Source organism: Alexandromys fortis, unplaced genomic scaffold (genome assembly GCF_014885135.2).
Source record: "Alexandromys fortis isolate MF-2015 unplaced genomic scaffold, M_Fortis_MF-2015_v1.1 scaffold_285, whole genome shotgun sequence".
Taxonomy (NCBI): Eukaryota; Metazoa; Chordata; class Mammalia; order Rodentia; family Cricetidae; genus Alexandromys; species Alexandromys fortis.
This window is the reverse complement of record NW_026068191.1, coordinates 1,169,786-1,183,405: the sequence shown is the minus strand read 5'-3', so window position 1 is coordinate 1,183,405 and position 13,620 is coordinate 1,169,786. Positions and strand designations below refer to the sequence as shown.

At 48.0% G+C, this 13,620-nt stretch overlaps 1 protein-coding gene across 2 annotated transcripts; it reads right to left on the bottom strand.

Annotated features, from left to right (window-relative positions):
- Positions 1-1,587: 1,587 nt before the first annotated feature.
- On the bottom strand, positions 1,588-9,457 carry Klhl33 (kelch like family member 33). 2 transcript variants are annotated; one of them, XR_007589697.1, is made up of 4 exons: positions 8,870-9,457; positions 5,244-5,809; positions 4,607-4,774; positions 4,274-4,409 (listed from the first exon to the last, which is right to left on the bottom strand). XR_007589697.1 is itself a non-coding variant. In XM_050129529.1 (3 exons), the coding sequence occupies exons 1-3, from the start codon at positions 5,763-5,765 to the stop codon at positions 3,857-3,859; spliced, it is 1,602 nt and encodes a 533-aa protein (XP_049985486.1). In that variant the 5' UTR covers positions 5,766-8,855; the 3' UTR covers positions 1,588-3,856. The 2 variants fall into 2 exon arrangements, 1 of the variants encoding a protein (XP_049985486.1); XM_050129529.1 differs by lacking the exon at positions 8,870-9,457 and having other exon boundaries at positions 1,588-4,409; positions 4,885-8,855.
- Between the last annotated feature and the right edge of the window lie 4,163 nt (positions 9,458-13,620).

Here is a 13,620-nt window from a genome sequence, read left to right as displayed (position 1 = left end):
CAACTTGACAAAAGCTAGAGCTGCCTGGGAAGAGGAAATCTTAATTGAGGATGTGCATCAGTTCCTGCCTCAAGCTCCTGCCCTCCACAAATGGCCTATAACGTGTAAGAAGAAATAAACCCTTTCCTTTCCAAGTTGTTTCTGTCAGTGCTTTATCACAGTAGCAGAAGCACAGCAGAATATGCACCGTGGTTCATGAGTGCTCATAATCATACACAAAACACACATACACATGCCTCTCAATAATACATAAAATTTAATTTTAAGAGAACGTGGCCTAGCAAGATGGCTCAGGGGATAAGGGAACTTGTCACCAAGCCTGACAAGCTAAGAGTGATCTCTGAGACCCACAGAGTAGAAGAAAAGAACTTCTTTCCTCTGACCTTCACACACGTGCTGAGGTAATTGAACATGTATGCACACACACATGCGTGCGCGCACACACACACGCTCACACATAAATAAATAAATGTAGTAAAACTGTTTCATCCTCCAGTTCCCAGCAGCCATCGATTGCCAATAGCTACCCAGCTAGGGGTATTATTACTTTGTGAGACCCTCCATGATCTATGCCAGAGTTCCTGTCTGGCTTGACTCTCTGCAGTCACAGTTCACGTGAGCTTCTATGTACAGCAGTCCTGTCTTCTCTGGAAAACCCATGCCCATACTGGTAGGGTTGGCTGTGCAAAGGTCCTTGCGCTTTCAGGCCATGAGGGAAACCTGGAAGGTTTGCAAGGCTTGTCTTTTTAAAGAAAAGGATATATAATTTGGTTTTCCACCCATAAGACTGGGAATGGAAGGGATTAATAGCCTGGTGATCTGTTATCTGAACCTAGCCATACCAACCTCCTACAACCAGGATCTACAATACCTAATAGTCTTTACATTATCTGTGTGACCAGAGGCTCCCCCACGCTCCAACAACCAGGACCAGAGGTGGCTGATATCCCGATGACCTCTATGCTGTGGGTCTGACTGGGGCCTATCAGCAAATACAGGTTCTATCTCTAGAACCTCTATCTTGGAAGATGTGACATGTACTTTGAGTTGAGTTTCAATGGAATTATGCCTCCTTGTGCACAGGGGATTATATTACACCAGGAAAGTGTTTCCCAAGTTACCCTGTGCTCATCTAAATATGCGTACAATAGACTGCTCGGGTCAGACTCTATAAGTGTGAGCCAGCACGGGCTGTCTTGCTGAACCTGGCTTCCTTCTTGCCTCTCTCAGATCATTGCTGGCCCTGGTAGTCTCAGAGACCCCCGTACTGGCAGCACTAAGTGGAATCATTGGATTATAAAAAGAAGACAAGAAATTGGGATGGTAAAGTTGAGGAGTGTGGGAGGGGCTGGAGGGAAATGGGAGGATGGCTCTGAGGAAAACACAGTCTATACATGTTTCAAATTTTCAAACAATAAATATTTAATAAATAAATTAAGATTTAATAAATCTTAAAATATTTGAATTATGTTATCTTCAAAATCTCTCCATTCCACAATTCTATTAAATAATCTTTCTGTACAGTTTTCACTTTTAAAAATTATTTATTATTGTACACACGAATGTATGATACATGTTGCTCTGGCGCATGTGCTAGGGCATACGTGTGGAGGTCATGAGGTTATGCTACCTCTGGAGCTAAGAGAAGAGACAGTTTCTGGATGAGATTCAGATCCTGGAGAAAGATGAGAGGAATGAGGGCGGCCATGGATTGTGCCATTGGCAGCAACAAATGGACGGGGATTTCATAGACTAATAATAATAGTTCATAGAATAATACCCAAGTCAAATTCTGGGGACTTTCACTTTGAATGTTGTTTATAGCAGAGACTTCCAGACAAGGATTTCATCATTATGAAACCTTTATTTATAGCCATCTTTATGAACATATCACAAGCAAAATGTCCCCCGATTTCCTTTTCTTCTTCAGTCTCTCTCTTGTATATATTCTACTCAACTTTTTTTTTTATTATCAACTCTATTCCTTGTCTATTTAAACAGAAACATACAGTTTAACATGGTGGCCCACACCTGTAATCCCAGCACTCTGGTGTTGGAGGCAGGAGGATCAGAAATTCAAGGTCATCTCAGCTATATAATGAGTTCAAGGCTAGAATCGGCTGCACACAAACTTGCCTAAAACAAATGAAAACCTGAAGAGGAAAACAGGTTCAGAATAATATGTGGGAAGGGACTGACAAGAAGAAACTGCTTTCCCAAGTCCTTGGCCTTCACTTTCCTCAGCCGTGGTCTCTCGCCCTCTTGATCCCACAGGACTCACACAATTGCCCTTTTTCTAGTCCTGATTCTTGAGTTCATCAAAGGGAAGGAAAGACATTGGAGTGGACTCTTCCCGTCTTCCCAGCCTCAGACTTTCCCTTCGCCACCATGGACACCTTGGCCTCTGTCTTGCTCCTCCTCCCCGCCCCCATGAATACCCCCATCTCACCCTGGTAGACCTGCATGGCTTCAGGTCTCTCTGCAGTCCAAGTCTTTTAGGAGGGTTTCCTTCTTGATGCTTTTATTTGTTTTGTTGAGTTTGATTTGGTACTTTTAAAAAAGTCTCGAGTCCTTGTCCTCCTATTTCTGCCTCTTGAATGCCGGGATTTCCAGTGTGCACCACCATGTCTAGACCTAATGGGGAGACTCTACAGGCAGCCTATGGAGCTAGCTATGGGCCTAGCTACCCTAGGAAGAATTTTGTTGGGAAGATGTAGGTATCCTGCAGATGGGAGAATAAACGCTAATTGCCGAGAAGGGGGGGGGCATTTAATCCCTCCACATTCCTACATCAATTTCCCAACTGTCCCAATGTCCTTTTCTGGTCCCTATACTTTGACTGAAGTTTGATTTTTGTCGTTCCAGAATCTTCTGCTTGCTAAGTAGGCACTCTATTAATGAGCTCCGGCTTTAGCTCCCAGCGAGCTGTACTTCCTTCATTAAAATTCCTAACTGATCCTTGTGGAGTTATTCCTGGAAGGCCCATTTCCCACGAGTTCCAGAACCACCTGTTCCTTGGTACAGATCATATACACAGAGGGAGTTTATGAGCTTCCATGTCTAGGGTGGAGGAAAATACCAACAAGAAGAAAGCATTCTCATCTGCACTACGTAACGAGACTGCTTCAAAACACTGCATACAGAGCTGGAGGATGCTCGCTGGTTAGGAGCTCTGGCTGCTCTTCCAGAGGACCAGGGTTTAGTTCTGAGCACTCCACGGCTGCTCACAACCATCTGTAACTCCAGTTCCAGAGGATCTGCTGCCTCTTCTGCCCTCTGCAGGCACCAGATAAACATGTGGTTCATGGTATACATGCAAGCAAAACACCCATACATATGAAATAAATAAATATTAAACAATGTATAAACAAAATAAGCAAACAAAAAAGAATAAAGTCTTCTTTCAGGGGTAGGGACGTAGCTCAGTTGGCAGAGTACCTGCTTAGCATGCAGGAAGTCTTGAGTTTGATCTCGGCCACCAATCAGGTGTATATGCCTGTGAACCCAGTGCTTTCAAGACAGAGGCAGGAGGATTAACAGCTCAAGGTCATCCTTGACTATATAGGGAGTTATAAACCAGCCTAGGATACAAGAGACCCTGTCCTCAATCAAGGTGGGGTAGCACATGCAACCCTAGCACCCAGGAGACGGAGGCAGGACTTTGAGTTTGAGGCCAGGCCAGGCTACACACCCAGTTCAAAGCCAACCAGAGCTGCAGTAATAAGAATCTTTCTAATGATAACGACTTTTAAAAGCAAGCAACCAATACAACTTTTCAACCCTCTCATAATTTCTTCCCTTTGTCACTGTCATTGTATTCTTATCCCTTCCTCCCTCGAACATGGCCGATCCTCAGTCACCCAGCAGGTTTGTTTTGGTGCTGAGTAGGGACCAAAGGTATGTGCTGCACACTGGGCAATGTCAGGATGCAGGCAGGCATCTCGGCGCGAGGCTTGGGCAGAGTTCCCAGGCAGAGCCAGCGGTCCAGACCAGGGCAGTAGGCATGGACAAGGTGGGAGATGGCGTACGTTCGGTGACTGTAGCCCCCCAGTACCAGGAGCTCCCCCTGTAAAACAGCACCTGCAGCCCCGACATGCGAGGAGGGCAGGGGTGCCAGGTGAGTCCAGCTATCCATCTTCGGTTCATAGACCTCAAAGCTCAGCAGGTCCCCAGTGTCACCGAGTCCACCCGCCACATACAACCTCCCACCCAGAGCAGCCATCACATGACTAGCCCGTGCTACTCGCATTGGGCTCAAAAGTGTCTCAGGCTTCTCAAGTTTGGGGTCATAGATCATCAAGGAGTCCAAGAACTGGCCGGTCCCACTATAGCCACCGCTTACATACAATCGACCCTCGAGGATTGCAGCTGCATGGGCGAAACATGGTACTGGAAGAGCAGGTGCCGGCCTGAGGGAGAGCAGAACAGAAGATCAGGCAACCGGCATGTTCAACTTCATTTCCTTTTACTGTGAGGTAGATCTTGCTATAGCCTAGGCTCCCGCTTTCACCTCTGAAGCGCTGGGATTGCAGGTGTGTGCCACCGTGCCCAGCTTCACTCTCCTGTTCCAAATCTAGTTTCTCCCCATGGCGCTTTGCCTGCTTACCTCCAGACGTTGAGTTCAGGATTATAGGTCTCAACGGAGTTAAGGGCAACACCATTGCCCCGTCCACCCAGGGCATAAAGCTCTCCATCAAACACCACCAGAGGGAAGAAGCTCCGAGCCTGGCACAAGGGTGCCATTTCCTCCCAGTCTTCTTGACTGGAGCTCCACCTGGACACAATGGGAAAGATACGGAAAGGGTGACCCTTGGAGCCTATGGCTCGCCAGATTGACACTTTCTCTTGCTTGCCCACATGGGGCCTACTACACATTGATGGTACCTGAGAGTTGAAGCCAGAGTGTTGCTATTGCTGTAGAAATCCTGTCCCCCACAGACATAGAGTTCACTTCCTGTTAGGCTTGCAGCACCATGGCGAAAGCGCCCTGGGGCAGGCAGGTCTGGCAGCCGGCACCATTCCACAGTGCGTACCAGACCCATGCCACAGCGGAAAGCCCGGGCCCACCACACTTTGCAAGATGGCTTTCTTCGGTCCATGTTAGGTCTAAGCCCATCCCCACCAATCACCACCAGCGCTTGGTCAGGCTTCCTCCACCTCTCTTGACCTGGTATTTCGGCTTCCACCATCAGCTGGTTCAGCAGATCGGGGGACAGAGGTGGAGGGAGCCCAGCTGCCCGCACCTTTCTCAGCTCTCGGGTAGACATGCGACCGAAGCGGACACATCGCAGCAGGTCCTTGGCCTCTGACTCCTGGGTCTCAGGGTTCGCAGCCAGCCAGCGCCGTGCAGCCATGAAAGCCTCAAACTCTTCCTGTACGTGGAGCTCATCACTATCCAAGAGCTCAGCCAGGCAGGTAGCCGGTAACGACGGGAAAGTAGGGCACAAAGACACAGCAGGCAGATGAGAGAGGAGGTAACGATGGGCTTTTCCCCAGACTTTCTCCAAACCAGGAGCTTCGACCATAGGAAACAAAGCCAGGCAAAGAGCAGGGCAGAGGCTTTGAGCCAAGGCTCTCTGACACAAATCCAGGCAAGAGGAGCTTTGGTACTGCAGCGCAGCCTGGGCTACTCTTAACAATCCTGGCCATCTTTCTCGTACAACTCCAGAGTAGGCAAACGAAACGAGGAGTCTCAGGTCTTGCGAAGAGATGGTACGCAGAGACACTTTTGTGCCCTGGGACTCCCTCATCCCACTCAGAAGCATGGCCCCAAAGAACTCGCTGCCACAGGCCAGGGCTACTCGGTGCACTGCAATAGGGAGGAAGCAAAGGAAAGCCACACTGTTGCGAGGCCGCTACCTCCGATCCTAACATAAGCCTGACTTATAGCATTGCTATTCCAATGATGTATGTGGGAGCTTTCGTTCTGGGAGTGTAGTTCAGTGCTGTGGCACCCGCCTAGCACACGCAAAGCCTGGGTTTCAGCCCCTCGCTGCCCATTCCTGGATTATGATTCCATAGGTCCCTATAGTAACTTGGAGAATCTTTGCTTTAATATCTTTCTCTTGCTTTCTGGAAACAGGGCCTCGTTATGTAGTCTTGACTGGTCCGGAACTTAGTGTGCAGACCTGACATGCGCTACTGTCCCCAGACTATTGTAAAATTCTCAAGTGTCATATATTATGCTCATGTTAGTGTCTGGAGGACATTTTAGCATTTTAGGTCCATGTCAGTTAGAAAAACAGTCTTTTCTTTTTTGGATTTTCTGTGCAGCCCTGACTGTCCTGGATCTCTATAGACCACACTGGCTTCAAACTCACAGAGATCCACCTGCCTCTGCCTCCCAAGTGCTGAGATTAAAGGTATGTACCACTACCACCCAGCTAGAAAAACAGTCTTAATGCATGCAGATGAGAAAATCCTGTATTCACTGTTTGCTAATAGGGAACACAAAACAAACTGAATAGACCAGTGGACAACTTTAAAGGCTTCCGTGCACTGTGAACAAAACCAAGAGATGCTTTTCATTTATAGCTGCAAGAGTCACAGTCATCAGCCACCCCACCAGAACTGCTGTAAGTCCAGTTCTAGGGGACTGGACACCTTCTTCTGGCCTCTGTAGGTATCAGGAACACATGTGGTACATGGCATACATGCAGGCAGTCACGTACACATAAAATAAAACAAATATACCTTTAAGAAAAGAAAGAAACAACAGAGGGCAGGCAAGATGGGTCAGTGCGTAAAGGGACTTCTCATCAAGACCGATCAAGGCCTTTTGAGCTACATGGAAGGAGAGAGCCACTTCTTGTGAGCTGCCCTCGACTCTGGAAGGTCCTGCTTCTCACACACACACATACTCTCACACACGTGAACTGCTACTCACACACACACATACTCTCACACACGCATAATTATATGCAATACTTTTTTTTAAGTAGAGAAGGGTTTTTGTTTTAATAGAATTGGGCTTTGTGTTGAAGGCTACAAAGCCCTAGTTACATGAAGGCAAGATGATCATGAGTTCAAAGCCTGCCTGGGCTAAAGAATGCATTCAAGACCACCCTGGGAAACTTGGTGAGACTCTATCCAAAGAAAAAATAAAACAGAAAGTAAAAGCTCAAATATCCCTTTCAAAGATTTGTCTTAATTGTTTTCAGTTATGTCCATGTGTGTGTCTATGTGTGGGTGGGTGCACGTGAGAATGGGTTCTTATGGAGGCCAGACAGCTGTGGTCCGCCCAGTGACAATGCTGGGAGCTGCACTTGGGTCCTCTTCTCTGTTTGCTTTAAAACACATATTCCTCAGTAAAATGCCAAGCAGAATGATGAAATGAACTAGACATAATGGCATCCAGTGGGATGAACGTTTGAGTGTTAATTTTTGCTTTGTGTTTGAAGTGTTTCGTGATAGAAAGAGTTTCTGCTAGAAACTGTCTCAGGAGGTCTTAGTCAGGTCTCTGTGTTCCCCATGATTGAATCTTTTGAATTCCACACTGTTTTTAGACCAGTTGTGGAAAGTGTACCTCTCAGAGGGCAGCTGAGGATAATGATGTCTCTATTGTCTTTCTAAGCAGTAGGTAGTAGCCTGGTGTGTCCCAGATAACAAGCACTAGTTAGAGCTTCCTAGTCCATGTTGTCTGAGAAAATCTACATTCTGGGAAATCAGCTTTCATATCAGCAGCATCTGTATCTGAGACTCAGTTGTGAAAAGCTCACAGCCACTTGGAATCTCCCTCTTACTCATTGCTGTACCTTAAGATTTAAAGTGATGGGTTCCCATGTAGCATTATGACTATGTGGGAACCCCAAACCTTCATGAAAATGTTATAATTATGAAACTGTAAAGCATCACCCTCTAGCTGATGCCGTGAGGCAGAAAGTCATGGATAGCTCTCCTTCCGGAGAACCTCCGCTAAGCACTCACGGGTGTGACTGAGCACTTCTGGAACCAGCAGAGTCTGGCCCTGAACTCCTGACAACCCTCCCTTTGTAGCCACCTAAGTGCTACAGCTGTGTGTCACAAGGCCCTAGATTTGTTTTTTCTTTCCCTTTTTATTTTGGTTTGTGAGATAGGTACTCACAATTTAGTTTTTTTAATTAATCAATTTTGAGACAGGATTTCTCTGTGTATCCCTGGCTGTAATAGAGCTCCCTCTGTAAACCAGGCTGACCTCAGGCTCAGCGATCCACTGCCTCTTCCTCCCGAGTGCTGGGATCAAAATGTGGGCCACCACCACCCAGCAACAGTAGAAAAATTACAGTTATAAAGTAACAACGAAAATAATCTCATGGTTGGGGGTCACCACAACACCAGAAACTATATCAAAGGGTCCCGGCAGTAAGAAGGTTGATATCCACTGGTTAGAGGAAGCAGACTAGAGTCTGCTGCCAGAGTCAAGCACACCGAGGAGAAAGGACACATTGGGAGACTTCTACGGACTGTCTCTTGTTGGCTGTGTGCTTAGACGATGTCAAGGGCCTCTGGCTAACCTGAGCCAGTCAGTCACTTTCTGCTTGTTTTACTGCCATGGACTGAACTGTAAGCCCCAGCCAGCTGGCTGGAAATCTGGCTACTGGGCAAGGGGGGAAAGCGCCTGAACTATCAGTTCAAATTTGTTAGGGCATCTAGGAAAACAATTCAACTGCGCATGCGCATCTCTTGGTGGCGCTGGAAAAGCACCAAAAAGGACATACTTGCTGGAGCGATGATCCAAAACTCTGACACCGGGCGGGGGGGGGGGGGGGGGGGGGGGGGGGGGGGGGGGGCAGTGTAGAATGGAAGTGAGGACTTAGGCTCCATCCCTAGCACCGCAAAATAAACAAAACCCTGAGACATGCATTCTTAGCAGTTGCTCCCAGGCCCTCACCCCGCAGGCGGTAGCCCTCTGCTTCCAACTCCAAGTCGCACCCGACGCCCTCTCGATAGAGACGCTCAATGCTGTGCAGGTTCTCCCTCAGCTCCTCTGCCTGGCTGAGCTTCTCTTCGTCTTCGCTGGCTTTGCCATGCCCTTCTGACCTCACCCGGGCCGCATTCTTCACCCGGGGCGCTCCCAGCGCCTCTGCAGCAGCCAGCACTTCGCCCTGCGAGGCGGGGCCCAGCACCCCCTCATAGGCAAAGGTCATTGCAGCCTCCCAGCCCCTCCGGGTCACGTCGAGGCTGAAGCGTGGCTGCTGACCTCCACCGCCCCGCAGCCTGCCTTGGAAGAGGCTGCTGATTGCAGCCAAGATCACCCGATGCACCCCGTATACCTGTCCCCCTACTGACACCTCCTCATCCAGCAGCAACTTCTGCTCCCGCAGCCTCTGTGCTTCAGCAAAGAACTGACCGGGGTGCTCCATGCTGCACAGCAGCTCAGGTTCTGCCGAGTCGTCGCAGTCATCCTGTTCCTTCCGGTTCTCCAGGGATGAAGCTGGAAAGAGAAGGTTTCCTGAAACCAAGAGGCTGGGGTCAGGCTCTGCCGGAGAAAAGGAAAGCAAACCAGGGTCCTCGTCGGGAGAGGGAAACCAGGAGGAGGTTCTTCGGGCAGGTAAAGGGAGTTCAAGGCCGTCCTTCCGAAAAGAAAAGGAGATATGCTCCAAGTCTGAGGAAAAAAGCTCACGGCTCAGGCTTGTGAGATTGCTGGCGAAGGCACGAGCGAAGGATGCCTGATATGCGCCCAGAAAAGCAGAGCTGTTTGCAGTTCACAGAGCGATCAGCCCCTCGCTCCACCCCAAGGGGACACGCTAACTTTGGAATAGTAACTGTAGGGTTCTCCGAGTGCAACAAAACCACAAACACCTGTAGCCATCAGGCCAGGGTCAAGCCCGCCTTTCCGCTTGCTTTAGCCCCAGGCAGGAGACGCCAGGCTTCCGCTTGCCCTCACTTGAGTCCCCACTCTGCTTAGGACCGCTGTGTACCGATCCCAGCAGCGGGCCCCACTTGGCTAATTATAGCTAGCCCGAGGACTAGGGCTGGAAGCTGACACCCAATGCACTGAGCCAAGTCCTGGGATGACTTCCCCCTTCCTTCCCTTCCACCTGTAGGTCATATGAGGGTGCTGAATGGAGAAATTGCAAGGCAGAAAGAATGCAGACTTGGTGAAGTGAGACAGGCCAGCACTGTTTTCATGACTGGTGGCAGGGAGTCAGCGAAGGGGTCTGAAGTCTATACTGTACAACACTTGAGGTTTGGTTTACCTTCCTTCTCAATAGCTGTAGGATTTGGGGAAAAAAAATTCTTAACCTCTGCCGGACTTAGTCCTGGTTGGTGGTTACAATTGCTGTACGTCCATAATTCCAGAAGGTTAAGCAAAAACCTCCACAGCAGCCTAACACTTTACACATCAGTAAAACCAAACTGAAGGTGCAAACCAAAGTTGTATATTTTTAAAAACTGGTTTTAGGGCTGGGCGATGGTGGCACATACCTTTAATCCCAGCACTCAGGAGGCAAAGGTAGGCGAATCTCTGAGTTCGAGGCCACCCTGGTCTACAAGAGCTAGTTCCAGGACAACGAGGGCTGTTACACAGAGAAACCCTGTCTCAAAAAAACTAAACAAAACAAAAACCTGGTTTTAGTAGATAATGTCTTCCCTTTAGTCTACGCTTGCCTGCAGTCCCAGTCTTCCCGTGGAAGGGCCATGAGTGGGGGAATTACAGGCATGCACCACCAGCAGTCAGAAAACTGAATTCTAATGGCTCTTGTCCTTCCCTACCCCCTGAGCCATGGCCTCTAAACCAGAGGGGAGCAGAGAAGCGAGGCTGTAGGTCCAGCTGGACCAGGGATTCTCAAGGCTGCATCAGCAGGCTGTCCACCAATGAGAGCTCTCCAGCTGGGCTTCCCCGGCCCCCCACCCCATGTCACACATCCCAGCACTCAGAGCTACCTCCTGGGTACCAAGTGATGTTTTCCACATACCCCACCTTGTGGCTGAAGTCTACCTCAGAAAGGACAGGATCAGTAACCACGTAGGACCTACAGCCTACAGGGTTACAGGATCCCGTTGCCTGTCAACTTTCCCATGACTGTCCTCAAATGCTGGTGACCACAACCCAGCTAGATCTCTGATCTGAACTCTGAGCTTTCTCCAGGGTCTGCTTAAATACACTCAGGTAGGGTTAGAAAAGTAATCAAGAAACCCAAATTTCCTACATGACTTTCCAAATAGCTTTCCCTAAACCCAAATGGTTCCTGAAAGTTTAAGACTTTAAAACAATTTTATATAGTCATTTCAAAGGATTTTAAAGTTATTTCATTGATTCTGAATGTATTATTTTAACAATTTAACACTAATAACCAAGAATTTCCACTACTACTTCAAACTTACAGGAAATATAGGCAGAGGAAGCTCAAGGAACTTGCCAAGTGTTCTGTATGGTCTAAAGAGTGTTCTGTAACAGCCATGCCTTCACAAATGAGTTTATCAAATACACAGAAGTTAATAGGAAAAGAATAAATAGCAAACAGTTGTAGTGGCTTTTTCTTTTTTATTTATTTATTTATTATGTATACAGTATTCTATCTGCGTGCATGCCTGCAGGCCAGAAGAGGGCACCAGACCCCACCACAGATGGCTGTGAGCCACCATGTGGTTGCCGGAAATTGAACTCAGGACCTTTGGAAGAGCAGGCAATGCTCCCAACCACCGAGCCATCTCTCCAGCCCCTGTAGTGGCTTTTTCATAGGGCCGCCAGCTCACAAAAAATGACAGATTTTTTATTAATTATGAAAGCTCAGCCTACAGCTTAGGCGTGCCCCACTACCTCGTACAGCCTACATTAATTTAACCCATTTCTACTCGCCTTTGTGTTGCCACATGGCTTTTTCCTCTCCTGCATGTCCTTGCTTCCTCTGCCTCTGACTGGCAACTTCCCCTTTCTTTTTCCCATTGCTCTCTCTCTCTCTGTCCAGAATTCCCACCTATACCTCCTGCCTAGCTATTGGCCATTTAGCTTTTTATTAAACCAGTCACAGTGATGCATCTTTACACAGTGTAATCAAAACAAGTAGATAGACCATTAGACAATAAGACACTACCAAATTGGGCACCTATAATCACCCAGCAGAAATTGGCTAGAGATGTCTCGTTGCGGGAGCCAGCGGGGTTCAAGCAGAGAGTCATGGGTGCAGCAGAGTGTCCTCTTGGATAGGCTGCCAAGTAAAAACACAACAGCAAACAACAGACAGGGAACATCATCAATAAGTCATACCAGAGAAACTGAGGCAATCGGCCAGAGCTCTTGATTGAGAGCGCTCTTTTCACAGATGAACTAGCTTCCTATGGCTGAGGCACTGGCTTCCCATTTCCACCGGCAGAAGGAACAAACAATCTTCACTCTTGTGATATTAAGGGATAAACAATCATCACCCTTGTTGGAGATGGTTTACCTCAGCTGTTCTCAAGATCACAATGCTCCTTACTATTCTGAGATACCTGTTGTTCCTTCTTCCTGTCAGAGACAAGAGAGGTCAGATCTTGTCTAGGTATGAGCTGGGGGTCTCAGAGGACACTTGGAGACAAACAGAATTAAGTTTGAAAAGGGGGTGGGGTCCAACCCAGCTTCTCAGTGAGCTCAAACAGTGTGGTGGTCTGAATGAGAATGGGCCCCATAGGCTCATGTGTTTGAATGCCTGGTCCCCAGTTAGTGGAACTGATTAAGAAGGATTAGAAGGTGTGGCCTTGTTGGAGAAGGTTTGTCACTGGGGGTAAGCTTTGAGATTTCAAAAGCTCTTGCCATTTCAAGTTAGCTCTTTCCCTGCCTTATGGCTGTTGTCTCAACATATGAGTTCTCAGCTACTGCCCCAGGGCCATGCCTGCCTGCTCTCATTCTCCCTGCATTATGGCCATAGCTTCTATTGACACTGAAATTATAACCAAGCTCCCAATGATAATGCTTTCTAGGTTGACTTGGTCATGGCGTCTCTACACAGCAATAGAAAAGCAAGACAAACAGTCTGTGAGTTTTCCAACAGTCTGTGTGTGCATTCCTCAAGGGTCCCACAAGAGGCACGATGGCAGATCAAACCCAGGCCAGTAGGACAATTATCCCATTAGTGTCTGGATGCATTGTTTCTCTGGTCCTTCAGTGTATGAATGTGATTTCCAGGTGTGACAGGACTCATCAAGAAAATACATCCCATCCCTGCACCACACGCACACGAGACAGTGAGCTGAATGTGACCCACCATGCCTTTGGGTCTTTCAATTCCTCCTTTATAAGCTCTTGCCTTTGAGAAGGACCTAGGCCTTATAGCAGGGATGAAAAGATTTTCCCAAACCATCACAGTGATTAGACTCACAGATTGTGTGCTAAACACTGCCAAGAGTCCAGTGTAAGGAGTCTCTGGGATGTGCTTGATATTAAAATTACAGCACAAGCGTTTTATTTTGAACTGGCTGGTACACAGTAAATGAGGCAAGCAGAATCCAGCTGACTTCCAGAGAAACAGAAAACTTGAAAATTTGTCCCTTTCCCTTAACGGCATTCTTTTCTGAAGTCTGAGTATTCGGCACTGGCATGCCATTCTAGTACCCCATCCTTAGAGGACACACTCCAGAAAGCAGAGTCAGGATGTGCCCCAGACATTCACCACAGGGGCCATGGTCCACCACACGGGCTTTGCTGTTGTTACAAGAGTG